We start from the raw sequence: 13,389 nt of genomic DNA on the forward strand, positions 1-13,389 counted from the left end.
AATCCCACTAGCTCTTCCAGTTCCGTCGCCATTGTTGTCGAAGAACAAGAAGAAGAGTTGGAAGATCCAATCTCATTTAGACCGTGCGATCGGAGCAGTAGCTTGGTGGTGCTGGTGTCCCTGTGGCTGCCGTTGGATGAGTTGACTTTGAAGCTGGACTCGGAGCTAGTGAAGGAGGGAGAGTCGGAGAGTTTGAAGCGAGAAGTAGCGAAGGAGAGAAAGCCCTGAAGCAGTAGAAGCGTCGTGATCAGGTTGAACAAGCACATCATTATGGTGGCGCTCCTGAACGAGAGCCTGGGCCGCCATGATTGCTGTCCCTCCATCGTTTTCTTCTTCTTCTTGATTGCTGTATCTTTTGGTGATTAGATGCTAATTGAGCTGGTATAAATTAACAGCAGCGAGAGAGAGAGGAAGATCGACAAAGAGAGAGAGCGCCGTCCCCGGCATAATTTGCGACTCCAAAATTGTCCTCGTTTTCTTGCTGGGCCCTCCGGTGCTGGTTGAATTTCTCGGCGTTGGCGTTGTTCCATCGCGCGAATCGGACCTCCGTTGGCGGGCGGTGATGGCGCTTCTTCCGAGATTCCTTCTTGTCATCTTCTTGCTCCGAGGGCTTCTTTGCATCTACAGATTTGCGAATCATGGCCATCTGGACAGGATCGTTTTTAATACGCGAAAGGGCTTCCTGCTCGCTCTGCCGGATCATAAGCAAAGGATCCGAGTGGAGCTTCCTCCAAGCATCGTTGGCAGATTGGGGCTTTTCTTCGAAGAGAGCTCCCGGCGCGGTTGGCTGCTGCTCCTTGGTGGGGGCGGCCGTAGAGGAGGAAGGCGGGTCTTCGGGCTTGGGTAAGTTAAAAGCATCGGAGCCGTCAGGGCGCCCAACGGACAATCCGGAATCGTACAAGAACTCTAATCGCTCTTGCTTTGGGACGAGGCCGGCTTGCACCTGGAGAAGGCGGAACTCGGAACGCTCGCGCTCCTCGACGATCTGTTTGCGGAGCTCGTCCAACTTCTTGTCTTCGGCGTCGCGCTTCTGCTCCGCCTTCCAGACGTTCTCGATGTTCCGAAGGCTGCCTGTGTGCCATCCCTTCTTGTTCAAGAATTTCAACGCCATTCTTCTTCTGCAGAGGAGGAGGAGGCGGCGGCTGATTCAATTTCTTTGAAATGATAAAATTTCGAACTCCCACACTCGCAATCAATTTCGTTGCCGTATGTGTTTGGGAGAAGATATAGATCTTTTCTAATACATAGTAACATATGTATATTTTTTTTTCTTTTTTTTTTCTTTTTTTTTTTGTTTTGTTTTTTTTTTTTTTTTTTTTTTTTTTTGTAGAGAATATATATATATTTTTCTAATACATAGTAACATATGTATTTTTTTTTCTTTTCTTTTGTAATAAAATTGACTTTCTTTAATGAAATATTTATTTATTTATTTTGATGTGACTGTACTTGAAGTTTTGAAGTTTCAAGTTGCCTACGTACTCTTCCAAAGAAGAGATCAAGTCATAACGTAGTTCAAATGAGTGATGGTTTTTATGATGATTTTGCCGTACACAGTTTATGCTCTTGCGGGCCAGGAGCGTGGTGCATTTGCTTTAGGGGTAGTAGCGCTTCAAAAATCTGCCGTTGATGGGGCCGATCTTCAACCCGTCTTCTGCCATGATTAAGTAGGCGCCATTGGTGTAGATCTCTTGTATTACGTAGGGTCCATCCCACTTTGATGTGAACTTGCTTTTTGTCTTATGAGTTGTAATGATAGGCCTACGCAATGCCAGCACGAGATCTCCGGCTTGGAAAGACCTTGGGCGGACTTTCTTGTTGAATGCCTTGGCTAACCGTGCTTGGTAGCATTCCAAGTGTTGTTGAGCTTCGAGCCTTCTCTCATCCAGCGCTTCCAACTCCTGAAGGCGCAACTTTGCATTTTCTTCATCAGTCAAGCCTTCTTGTATAGCCATCCTTAGTGAGGGGATTTGACTTTCAAGCGGTAGAACAGCTTCTACGCCATATACGAGAGAATAAGGTGTAGCTTGGGTAGGAGTCCTATGTGTAGTCCTATATGCCCAAAGTGCTTCACTTATTCTTTCATGCCAGTCTCTCTTTGTTCGGCCGATTACCTTTTTCAGGAGGTTGCACAGCGTCTTGTTGAATGCTTCTGCGAGGCCGTTGGCCGGAGCATGATACATGGAAGACTTGTGCTGCTTGAACTTGTATTTGTCGTAAAGCTCGTCCACGAGTCGGTTGGAAAACTGCTTTCCGTTGTCAGTGATAATGTAGCGAGGCACCCCATATCGGTGGATGATATGCTCCTTGATGAAACGAACAACAGTTTCCTTTTTTACTTCCCTTAAAGGTATGGCTTCAGCCCACTTGGAGAAGTAATTTGTTGCAGCTAGGATGTAAGCTTCCCCTGCAGATGACTTTGGCGTAATTGGTCCTACAACGTCCAATCCCTATGCGTCGAACGGCCATGAAGCAACTGTAGGGTGTAATGGTTCAGGCGGTTGATGTATGAAGTTGGCGTGGAATTGGCAGGCTTGGCACCTTTTGGCGTGTTCCAGGCAGTCCTTCACCATGCTCGGCCAGTAGTAACCCATTCTTTTAAGCTGGAAATGTAGCTTTGGTCCAGATTGATGTGCCCCACACATACCTGAATGTGCTTCTTCCATGGCTTGATTAACTTCTTCCTCACCTAGGCATCTCAGAAGCAGTCCTTCAAAAGAGCGTCGGTAGAGTGTTCCTTTGTAGTAAAGGAAGCGAGGTGCTCGTCGACGTATTTCGGAACGGTGTCTAAGATCATCTGGAAGCTTTCCGTGCTCTAAGTAGTCGATCAGCGGCTGTCTCCACTCTTCAGCATCGACTGGAAGTACTGAGATGACATTTGTATCATCTAGTGACATTTCATTAACGAGAGGAATCACCCATCTTTGGCAAACTGGCACGTCTGCAACTTCATCTTTTCCTAGTGTCATACTTGAGGCTAGATTGGCGAGAGCGTCTGCCATTTGATTTTCCTTTCTTGGCACATGTTCTAGTGTCACAGCTTCGAACCTTTGTAGCAGTTGGGTCGCTAGCCGGAAGTATGGGACGAGATCATCTTTCATCACCTCATATTCAGTTAAGAGTTGATTGATTATGAGCTTGGAATCGCCATATACCTCAAGAGCTGTGATTTCCATGTTGATCGCCATTTGGAGCCCGATGATCAATGCTTGGTACTCAGCAACATTGTTGGAGCATAGCTCATTCAATTGGAAGGAGTAAGGTAGTATGTGCCTTTGTGGTGACATGAATACTACTCCTGCCCCTGCTCCGTCTGCTCGTGCGGATCCGTTGAAGAACATCGTCCATGTCGGGAAGATGTCGATGTAGAACACCTCCTCGTCAGGCAAGTCATCTGAGATTTTCCAATCAGCCGGGATTGGATGATCGACAAGGAAGTCTGCTAGCGCTTGTCCCTTGACGGCTTTAGCTGGGACGTAGATGATCTCATATTGATTAAGAAGCAAAGCCCATTTAGCGAGTCGCCCTGTCAAGACTGGCTTAGTCATAACGTATTTGACAGGGTCGGCTTTAGCAACCAAGTGGATGGTGTAAGCATGCATGTAATGTCTGAGTTTCTGAATGGCAAACACCAAAGCGAGGCACATCTTTTCTATTGGGGAATAGTTCAACTCAGCGCCGGTGAGAGTTCGACTGAGGTAGTAAAGTGCTCCTTCTCTTTGGGATTCATTCTCTTGCGCCAAGAGTGCTCCGATTGAACTTTCCTGAGCAGCAATATACAATATGAGTGGTTTCCCGGGCACAGGTGCCCTCAGGACAGGTGGACTTGACAAATATTTCTTTATGCTTTCAAAAGCATTATGGCATGCTTTGTCCCATACGAATGGAACATCTTTCTTCATAAGGCGACTAAACGGTTGACAACGCCCTGCGAGGTTGGAGATGAAGCGTCTGATGAAGGCTAGCCGTCCTTGTAGACTTTTCAGCTCGTGCAGGTTTCTTGGCTCGGGCATGCTTTGAATGGCCTTGATCTTTGATTGGTCTACTTCAATACCACGGTGCTTGACGATGAAGCCGAGGAATTTTCCAGAGGTGACGCCAAACGCACACTTTAACGGGTTCATCTTGAGGTTGTATTTTCGCAGCCTTTCGAACACTATTCGCAGATCCTTCAAGTGTTCTGATCTTTTCTTCGTCTTAACCACCACATCATCTACATAACATTCTACGTTTTTGTGTAGCATGTCATTGAAGATTTTCTGCATTGCGCGTTGATACGTAGCTCCAGCGCTCTTTAGACCAAAGGGCATTACCTTGTAGCAGTAGATACCTTTTGGAGTACGAAAGGCTGTTAGTTCCTCGTCTTCGAGGGCCATGCGAATTTGATTGTACCCAGAAGAGCCATCCATGAATGATAATGCCTCATGGCCAGTGGTTGCATCCACCATGATTTCAATGATTGGCAAGGGGAAGTCATCCTTTGGGCAAGCATCGTTGAGGTCCCGGAAGTCTACGCAAACACGTATTTGTCCTGATTTTTTAAGGACAATGACGATGTTGGAGATCCACTTGGGGTATTGCACTTCTCGAATAAAGCCTGCTTCGATTAGCTTGTCGATCTCGACCTCGATTTGTGGGATAAGCTCAGATCGATAGCGTCTTTGAGTTTGCTTTATCGGCCGTGTTCCAGGCCTGACCGCAAGATGATGAACAGCGATGATAGGGTCCAGGCCGGGCATTTCTTTGTAGGTCCAGGCAAAGACGTCTTTGTACTCTAACAACAGCTGATAATACTCCTCTATCTCGTCTGTACTTAATAATGCACTTACGAAGATAGGCTTTGGTTCCTTGCTTGTACCTAAGTTGAGTTCCTTGAGATCATCGATTGTGGCTTGCCCCCCATCTTCGAGTTGTGGTGGTGCAGCAGTGACATCTTCCTCGGGGATTTCGTCTTCTTTACCTTCTTGAACCGTGACGTGGAAAACATCTTGGATCTCCTCTTCGGTGCTGTCTTCTCGAGCTTGTCGGCATAAGGATTGTCTGGTGTTCTGGGAGAGGCGTTCCTCGCAATCTTCATAGGAAGGAGCCTTGACCGGGTAATTGAAGAAGTCTTCTGGGAAGAGGTCGCACATTGTGATGGGGATGGACGATCTTTGTGTCGAAATTTCATTATCTCCAACACTTTCACATTGTTCTGGAGGTTGACAGGAGTTGTTTTGCCCCCTTTTCGACTGATAAACTTGTGGACAAGATGGTTGCTGCTTGTCCAATTTCTTCGAAGCGATCTTCGAAATGCATTCCTCACAATCTTCATAATAAGGAGCCTTGATCGAGGAATTGAAGACGTCTTCGAGGAAGAAAAGATCCCGCATGAACGATCTTTGTGTTGTAATTTCATCATCCTCAACATTTTCATGTAGCTTTGAAGGTTGACGGTAGCTGCTTTGCCCCCTTTCCGATTGGTGAACTTGTGGACAAGACATATGTTTCTCGTGCAGCTTCTTCGGAGTGACATGAATCCATCCTTCATCTTCACTTGACTTGACTGACATGGTTTTGGAGCATGCCCCCAGCGGTTGAGGTGAAGACTTTGAGTCGAAAGAGCCAGAAGTGACATCTTTCTTAGGGATTTCATCTTCAGTGCCGTTCTCTTGGGTTTGTTGGCATGAAGATTTGCCAGTGTGGACGATGATGCGCCTCCTTACCTTCAGTGGTCCTTTTGTGTCAACCTCTAGGATTGCTTGGCGCTTCATCCTTGAAGGAATCAAGCTTCGAACGTCGTCTTTTTCTCCTAACCCATCGAGCTTTTCTCCCTTTGGTGTTGTCTTCCTCTTTCCAAAAGGCTTCTCATTATCTTCAAATCTTTCTGAAGCTGATCGTCGCAGAGGAGAGATAACTGTGTTGCTTTGTTTCTTAAGCTTTAACAACCTTTCAAAAACAGAGCTTTGGGATGTCGGCGCGTTAAGCCTCTTGAAGACAGAGGTTCGGTCTTGACCACCAATGCGATTAAGCACTGAAGTTCTGGAGCTTGACTGGCTCATCCTATCGAAGACCGACATCCGATGGAAGGGTTTAGGCTCTTCTTGGTCTTGTTCAATGCTCATGCTGACATATTGAGTGCTAGTGTTTTTCGCTTGGCTTGAAATCATCACAGGTGCATTTGGTGTGAAACCAAGTCCGGCTTTGTTGTTGTCAACTCCATAACCATGCTCCTTCAACTTCTTTTGAGTTTTGGTGAGGTTACGTTCTTCGTCATTGACAGTGTTTGAAACCTTCTTTCCAGCCACCGCAGAAGAAGCGAAGTCGTACCCGGCCTTTGACATGAGTTTGTAGGCGTTAGGGTCGAAACCTTCCTCGGTCCTCTTGGTTGGAAGAAAGCTTGATTCCACCTTCTTTGGTAGAGCTTTTATGAAGCCTTGTGGTAGTCTTGCGACCTTAGCACCTCCGAGCTGTGTCAAAGGCAAAACTGCATTTGTCTTGAGCAAGTTCACATTATCCGTGTGCCACTGTGTATCAGCTTTTCTAGTTTCGAATGGAGATTGACCATTCTTTCTTCTTGACATTGGGATATACCGGAATATGGGTGCGTTTGGTCCTTCTGACGGCATCCTACTCCCTTTGGTTGTTGCAGGTTTAGCAAGCTTGTCATCGTCTTTGCTTGAAGATGGCACGGCCTGCTCTTTTTGCTTTTTAGGCATGGCTTGCCACTCCTGCTTTTTAGGTGCTGCTCTGCCCGTGGATTTGATCTCTTCCAGGAGGGCTTCGGGTACCGTCTCTTCATCCATGTAGAACTTGGCATCTGCAAAGTGTGATTCAGCTTCGGTGAATGGCTTGGTATCACCTTGGATCACCTTCACTCCTTCTCGGTAAAATTTTAGGCATTGGTGAAGGGTGGATGGCACTACCCCATTTGCGTGGATCCAAGGTCTTCCTAAGAGCAAGCTATAGGAAGTTCTTGCATCAATCACGTGGAATATCGTGCTTGATTTGAGCTCACCCATGGTCATCTCTACTCGGATCATGCCTATCGCCCTTTGTCCTCCTTGGTTAAAACCCTGGATCAGCAGACGGCTCAGGGATAGTTCATTCACCTTGATGCCGATTATGGTCATTGTTGATTTTGGCATGATGTTTATGGCCGACCCACCATCCACAAGCATGCGGTTGACTTTGTATTCCTTTATGTACCCGGAGACGAAGAGAGGACGGTTGTGAGGCTTTGATCCCAACAGTAGGTCTTCGTCAGTGAAGTTAATTACGTCATGGGTGGCACAACATGTGGCACATTCATGTGGCTGAAGCTTCGAGCCTTCGTCGTTACTTTCTTGCACTTCGTGGTCGTCGGGACCTGCCAAGACTGCTGCTAGTGCTCTTCGCATCTTTTTTGGCAATGGTAGCGCTTCCTCGATGCTAAAGTGTGTTGGCAGACCTTCTCCAGGTGTAAAGGTCTTTTCTACCTCAGTGGCGATAGCTTTGCCTTTTGAGGGCTCTTCTATTTCTACTTCAACCATGTGACAGGCCACGGTAGTGCACTGTTGGAAAAAGTCATTCGGGAAGTACTCACGCAAGGAAACGGGAATGCGTGGCTCCTGCTCCATAGGTTCCCTAGCATATGTTGTTTTATTATGCTTTATGTTTCTTTTAGGCTTCGCATTGTTGCGGCCGTGGTGATTTCTTCTTTGTTCCACCTTTGGCTGTATGACTTGTGGTCTTGGTTTCCTTGTCTTTTTGTAGGTTACCAATATCCATCCTTCTTCATCATCAGCATGTGTATCTTGGTCGCTTCTCTCCAGTGATGGTTGTGTAGGAGGTGCCGTGCAACTTAAGCATTCACGGGAACGGTCAGGTGTCATTTGGAGAGGCACAGGATTAAACGATCCAAACGCAATTGTAGTGGTATGCGTTGCGGCCGTGTCCTCAAGGTCGAGCTCAATTTGCCCTTGTTGTGCTAGCTTCATGATGAGTTCTTTGAGAACGAAGCACTTGTCAACAGGATGGCTCACAATACGATGGTACTTGCAGTACCTAGGATCGTTTGTGCGATTCATTTCTTCAGGACGCTTGCATTCGGGTAGCTCAATCACCTTTTTTTCCAGCAAGTCATCTAACATGGCCGCCATGTCAGAGTCAGGAAAAGGGTACGTTTTCTGTTCCAACTCTCTCAAGGTGCTCTTGTATCTGTCTTGGATGCGAGAAGGCTCACTTGTCTTTATCTCCTTCGCTTTCTTCTTGGAGGAGATCTTGATTGGCGCTGAGGAGGTCTTGATGGGCGCTGAGGAGGTCTTGATGGGCGCTGAAGAGGTCTTGATGGGGGTAGTGTTGACGGTGAAAGCTTCCTTAGCGGGCTTCTTCCCGGTCTTGTCTACATTTGGGGCGAATACTTTCTCCTTATTGAAGTTAGTAATTGGCTCCTTTTTCCCATGATTAGCGATACTCAACTCCATGTCGTGGGAACGAGTTGCTAGCTCTTCGAATGTTCTTGGTTTTATACCTTGGAGGATGTAATGTAACCCCCAGTGCATGCCTTGAACGCACATCTCAATGGCAGAGGTTTCAGAAAGCCGATCTTTGCAATCCAGACTTAAGGAGCGCCATCTATTTATGTAGTTGACGACAGGTTCATCTCTCCACTGTTTCGTACTGGTCAGCTCTAGCATGCTTACAGTACGACGAGTGCTGTAGAAACGGTTGAGGAATTCCCTTTCTAGCTGGTCCCAACTGTTGATAGACTCAGGTTCGAGGTCAGTGTACCAGTCAAAAGCGTTACTTTTCAGCGAACGCACGAACTGTTTGACGAGGTAGTCTCCCTCTGTCCCAGCATTGTTGCAAGTTTCAATGAAATGGGCGACATGTTGCTTCGGGTTGCCTTTTCCATCGAACTGCATGAATTTTGGGGGCTGATAACCCCTTGGCATCTTTAAAGCATCAATCTTCTTGGAGTAAGGCTTTGAGTACAGTACGGAGTCATGCGAGCTTCCTTCGTACTGTGTCTTGACAGTGCTTGCGATCATCTCCTGTAGCTGCTGGATAGAGAGAGATCCCATGAATGCCGTTGATTGGTCTAGCTTCAGCTTCTCTTCAACTTTCTCCACTGGTGGCTCCTCTTCTTCGTCGTCTTCTTTCTTTAATAGGCCAATATTTGGGTCGACTTTCACGTCGGGCAGCGCATCTAGTTGGTTGACAAGTGCGGCAATCTGCAAGTCTTTCTCTTCCACAGTCCGTGTGAGCTTTGCGATTGCTTCATTCATCTGAGCTAGCTGCTCCTCGATTGAAGTTGCTCCAGTGGTCATGACTTGCATGGTTGTACTACCGCTCGAATCAGCGTCGGAGAGTAGGGACTCTGAGTATTTCCTCGGGCTTTCCCCCTTTGATGCCCTTAGCGAGGCTAGGGTGATCACAGGCTCGTACCTCAAGTGCTCTTGTTCCTTTGACAAAGTTAATGCAGGGGCGGAAGCTGCAGCAAAAAGAGCTCTTGCCTTACTTCGGGTTATGATGCCCGAAATATCACCACTTGCGGCGATGATGTTCTTGTTCTTTGCTTTGATTGCAGGAACAGCTTGATCCTTTCTTGATGCCATTTGCGTTTTTCGATGATTTGAGGATAGAGATGAGAGGTAGAGATGTCCCACCGAGCGTGCCAAATTTGTAAACACGAAAAGTTCCTGAAACAAGAAACAAGAATACCGTGTACAAAATATATTTTATGTTTAATGATTTTGGGGTTACAATCTCTTTGTAATTTGATCCTCTGATTCTATCTTCGTAGGGTGTAGGTTTGTGAATGAGCTGTTGATCCAAAGGGCCGTCGGGGCTTGATCTAGGGATGAACAGTTGATGAACGGATCTTCGAGGGCTTTTGGGCTTGATCTTGAAGGTTGATGGATGAGCGGATCTTCAAGGGCTTTTGGGCCTAATCTTGAAGACTGGGTGTATGGATTTCTTCAAGGGGCCGTCGGGGCTTGATCTTGAGGGTTGATGGATGAGCGGATCTTCAAGGGCTTTTGGGCCTAATCTTGAAGACTGATTGGATGTGTGGATTTGTTGAGGTTGTTGATCCAAAGGGCCGTTGGGGCTTGATCTTAGGACGAACGGATGATGAACACTTTCTTCAAGGGGCCGTCGGGGCTTGATCTTGAGTCGGCGGAAGTTCTTCAAGGGCCGTTGGGGCTTGACCTTGAAGGAGGGTTTGACGAAGAACGAAGAGTGTTTTCTTGATCCTTCGGGATTTTGCTTGAGAGCTTTAGAGTTTCAAGGCTTCAAGGTTTTGGTGTGATGTAAATTCCCTTCTTTCTTTCTCTTCTTCTTCCTTCTTTTCTTTTCCTTCCTCCCCTGAAATGAATGCCTTGGCCTCCTATTTATAGAATTCCAAAACTTGATTTTTTGGATTTAAATAATCAGATGAAATAAATCATTTCTGCCAGATATTGACACGTGTCCTATTTGATGACCTTTCCAATTTATTTCGATTTTTCGTTGAGTCATACGCTACATGTAAAATTTATGTGACACGTGAGCGTTGAAATTTTAATTATTGGTTAACATTCATTTCACCGAAATTTCGATGTCTACAATTTTCAGTCAAGATTTAAACTTTGTAGTTATGTATTACCTTTCCTATAATCATCCTCTCCCGTTTCCCTCCCCCGTCCTGTACCCTCTAAATTTCAAGAGCTGCATGTCGTCATGTCTTCCATGGCACTTTGCAAACATCGATATTTTGGGCGGTGTGGGATTGATGACCCAGATCACCTTCGAACTCTCTTTTGTGAATGGACCCAGGTCGAGAATGATTGAGAAGGCAAGATGTGTATGTTGGGGGACCATCGGACCGCACCAGACTCAGACATCATCTGTGCTTTTCGTTCTTTTCATTCTTTCGTTCGATTTCTCCAAGGTACCACATCTTCTTAACTTAATCAAAGTTGTTCATGTTAATTTTCCCTTCAACAAGAAAAATGAGAAATTAGAGTAGTATATTATTCTGTGGGACTAAAACTAACTGTAAAATCACAGTCATAAATTTCCTCAAAGTACTAATATAAATTTGATCCTGTTGAACCCAGGTTGAGTACGCAGGATTCACATTGGTGGAGCCAGCAACATGCTTTGGGGGACACAGCAGTGTGCCATCGACATAACCCATCAGATCCCTACTTTTCAGAATAGGAAGCATTTGAGCCAACCACAGTGGGTAGTTGTTTCTATCGAGTTTGATGTTCACGACAGTGGAGAAGGGCTGGAAGGTGTAGTTTTGGGGGTTGGGGTTAATTGAGGGGACATTATTTTCAGCCATGGAAGCGTTGATGGAAAATATGACAAGATGACAGGCCCTTGTCGTTAGACAAAAAAAGCTCTAGAAACCATGTAAAACTTAAGAACTCAGGTTTTTTCAAGATGATTGCATACCCATTTAACTATGGGATGCTTGTATTTATACTTGCTTCATGATTACATCAGAGGGTTTGAAAGCCCTATTTACAAGGAGATTCGAAATTCAAATAATACAAATCAGAAAAGCAACAGTTTACACATATTTGAAACTTACATCCTATAAACAAGGAAGCCTAATCAGATAGATCTCCAAACAGATAGAACGCCAAACAGAACTAAACTTCTCAAAGCACGGTGAGTGAAATTGCCTTTTGACTTCGTCTAACAATAAGATCATGTGATATTTTTGTATTATGACATTTTTGTAATAACGAGAATAATAAGAGCAAGGAGAATCGAACTAGGATATTGTGCATGATTAATTGCATTTAACCTCTTCAGCTACAAATCTTTTACGTTTAAATGGGGATGAAGCCGTTTACACGTAGTTTTCGTTTTATTTGCATGAAACGGGGAGTGCAAGTGCAGTTATTTTATATGGCTATTTCAAATGATCTAGCTTAGCTAGCAAGAAAATTTAGGATCAAACCCCACGTTCATGGCCAACGGTGGGTTTCACGGGATAGAAATGAAGTATGATTACCTCTCACTGACTCGTACGTACTTGTTTTTTACTGCATGACTGAAGCATCCTGCTTTACATTCAATCCAAGTTTTTACAACCGATGAAGGGAAAAGCAAACAAATTACGAGAAACTAGAAGAGACAGAAGAACAAGTATATTGCCATCGAGAGTTAGTTGAGTTGACAAATACCATTCTTTTTGCTAGACAAAGACGTAGGTTTGAGTTCTGCTATCTGCAATCTCGCTTGATAGATGATCTAGAAAAACCAAAAACAAAAAAAAACAAAAAAAGCTAAAACCCTATTTAGACTTGTGGTTTGTCCTGACCCTTCTATGGGGTAGCCTCCGGATGAGGAATTGTTGTGATAAAGAAACGGTAGCTATGGGAATATGTTTCTTGTTAATGATATTATTTTTATATCCCATGTGCCTTGCTAGAATATTTTTATTTTTATTATTTTCTGCTATGCCTTTGTTAAAATTATTTATTAAAATGAATATATTAATAAAAATACTTGGAGCATACTTAAAGATCAAAGTTTTATTTTCTTAATATGAGCAATATTTGTAAAAAAAAAACTCAAACTTTTGAACATCTGGTGTAAAAGAGAATTCTCTTAATCCGCTCAACTAGCTTTTGGGAGTGAACATCTTCTTTTTTTTAAATTCTTGTCCCGCCCAGTTAGGCTTTATTCAGTCTTATCGTGATTAACCTATGCCAATTGGTTGTTTTTTATTGTATCTAATCATGATCTTCATCCATGTTACTCTAGAGCCCCACTAAAAATTTAGACAACGGCTAACTAGTATCTCATCCATACGGAAACAAAATAAACAAGAGCAAATTGCCCCACAAAAACAAAAGATTTAATATACATATACGATCACCAACGACTTTGCTAGATATTTGGAAAACCCCCAACCGATTTCTTTGAAATTTGTTTAATTGTGTGGGTCATCATATTCAACAACATGAAGGCGTTGGAAGAAAAATGCACCCACACGTTATAACTCACAAGTCCCATCCTAAAATATTATGAACTCGTTTGGAAGTGATTTTAAAATGACTGAAAATGATTTTAAATAAAATGTTAATGGATTCCAAAAACACTTAAAAATGCTTTTTTCAAGATTTGATTTCATTTTTACTAAGGTTGGTACAAAAAATATTTTCATCAAAAACACTTTGAGTAATTTTAAAAACACTTTCAAACAAACCCCATAACATTCGGTCCTTCTCCAGGTCCCGACTCACAAATGGTCTCCCTCCCCATGCTTTTTTCTTGGGTTCTTACCTTAGTGAACAAAAAGTACATTTATAAGATGGTATAGTTGATAATTTGTTTTACACGCCCTAAAGTTTTTTTTTGTTTTTTTTATTTTTTATGGTAGTAGGAAAATATTCTCACCATTCATAATGTAATACAAAATAA

The 13,389-nt window shown here is 44.1% G+C and overlaps 1 protein-coding gene across 1 annotated transcript; it reads right to left on the bottom strand.

The window, feature by feature from the left end:
* Positions 1 to 388: 388 nt before the first annotated feature.
* Positions 389 to 1,194, bottom strand: LOC137724651 (uncharacterized). The gene has a single exon (XM_068463395.1). The coding sequence runs from the start codon at positions 1,109 to 1,111 to the stop codon at positions 389 to 391; it is 723 nt and encodes a 240-aa protein (XP_068319496.1). The 5' UTR covers positions 1,112 to 1,194.
* Between the last annotated feature and the right edge of the window lie 12,195 nt (positions 1,195 to 13,389).

This window comes from Pyrus communis, chromosome 5, assembly GCF_041283825.1.
Source record: "Pyrus communis isolate YQ-2024b chromosome 5, ASM4128382v1, whole genome shotgun sequence".
Taxonomy (NCBI): Eukaryota; Viridiplantae; Streptophyta; class Magnoliopsida; order Rosales; family Rosaceae; genus Pyrus; species Pyrus communis.

Bases quoted from the DNA above. Each gene is read 5' to 3' on its own strand.
- LOC137724651 (XM_068463395.1), bottom strand. From the start codon at position 1,111: ATGGCGTTGAAATTCTTGAACAAGAAGGGATGGCACACAGGCAGCCTT.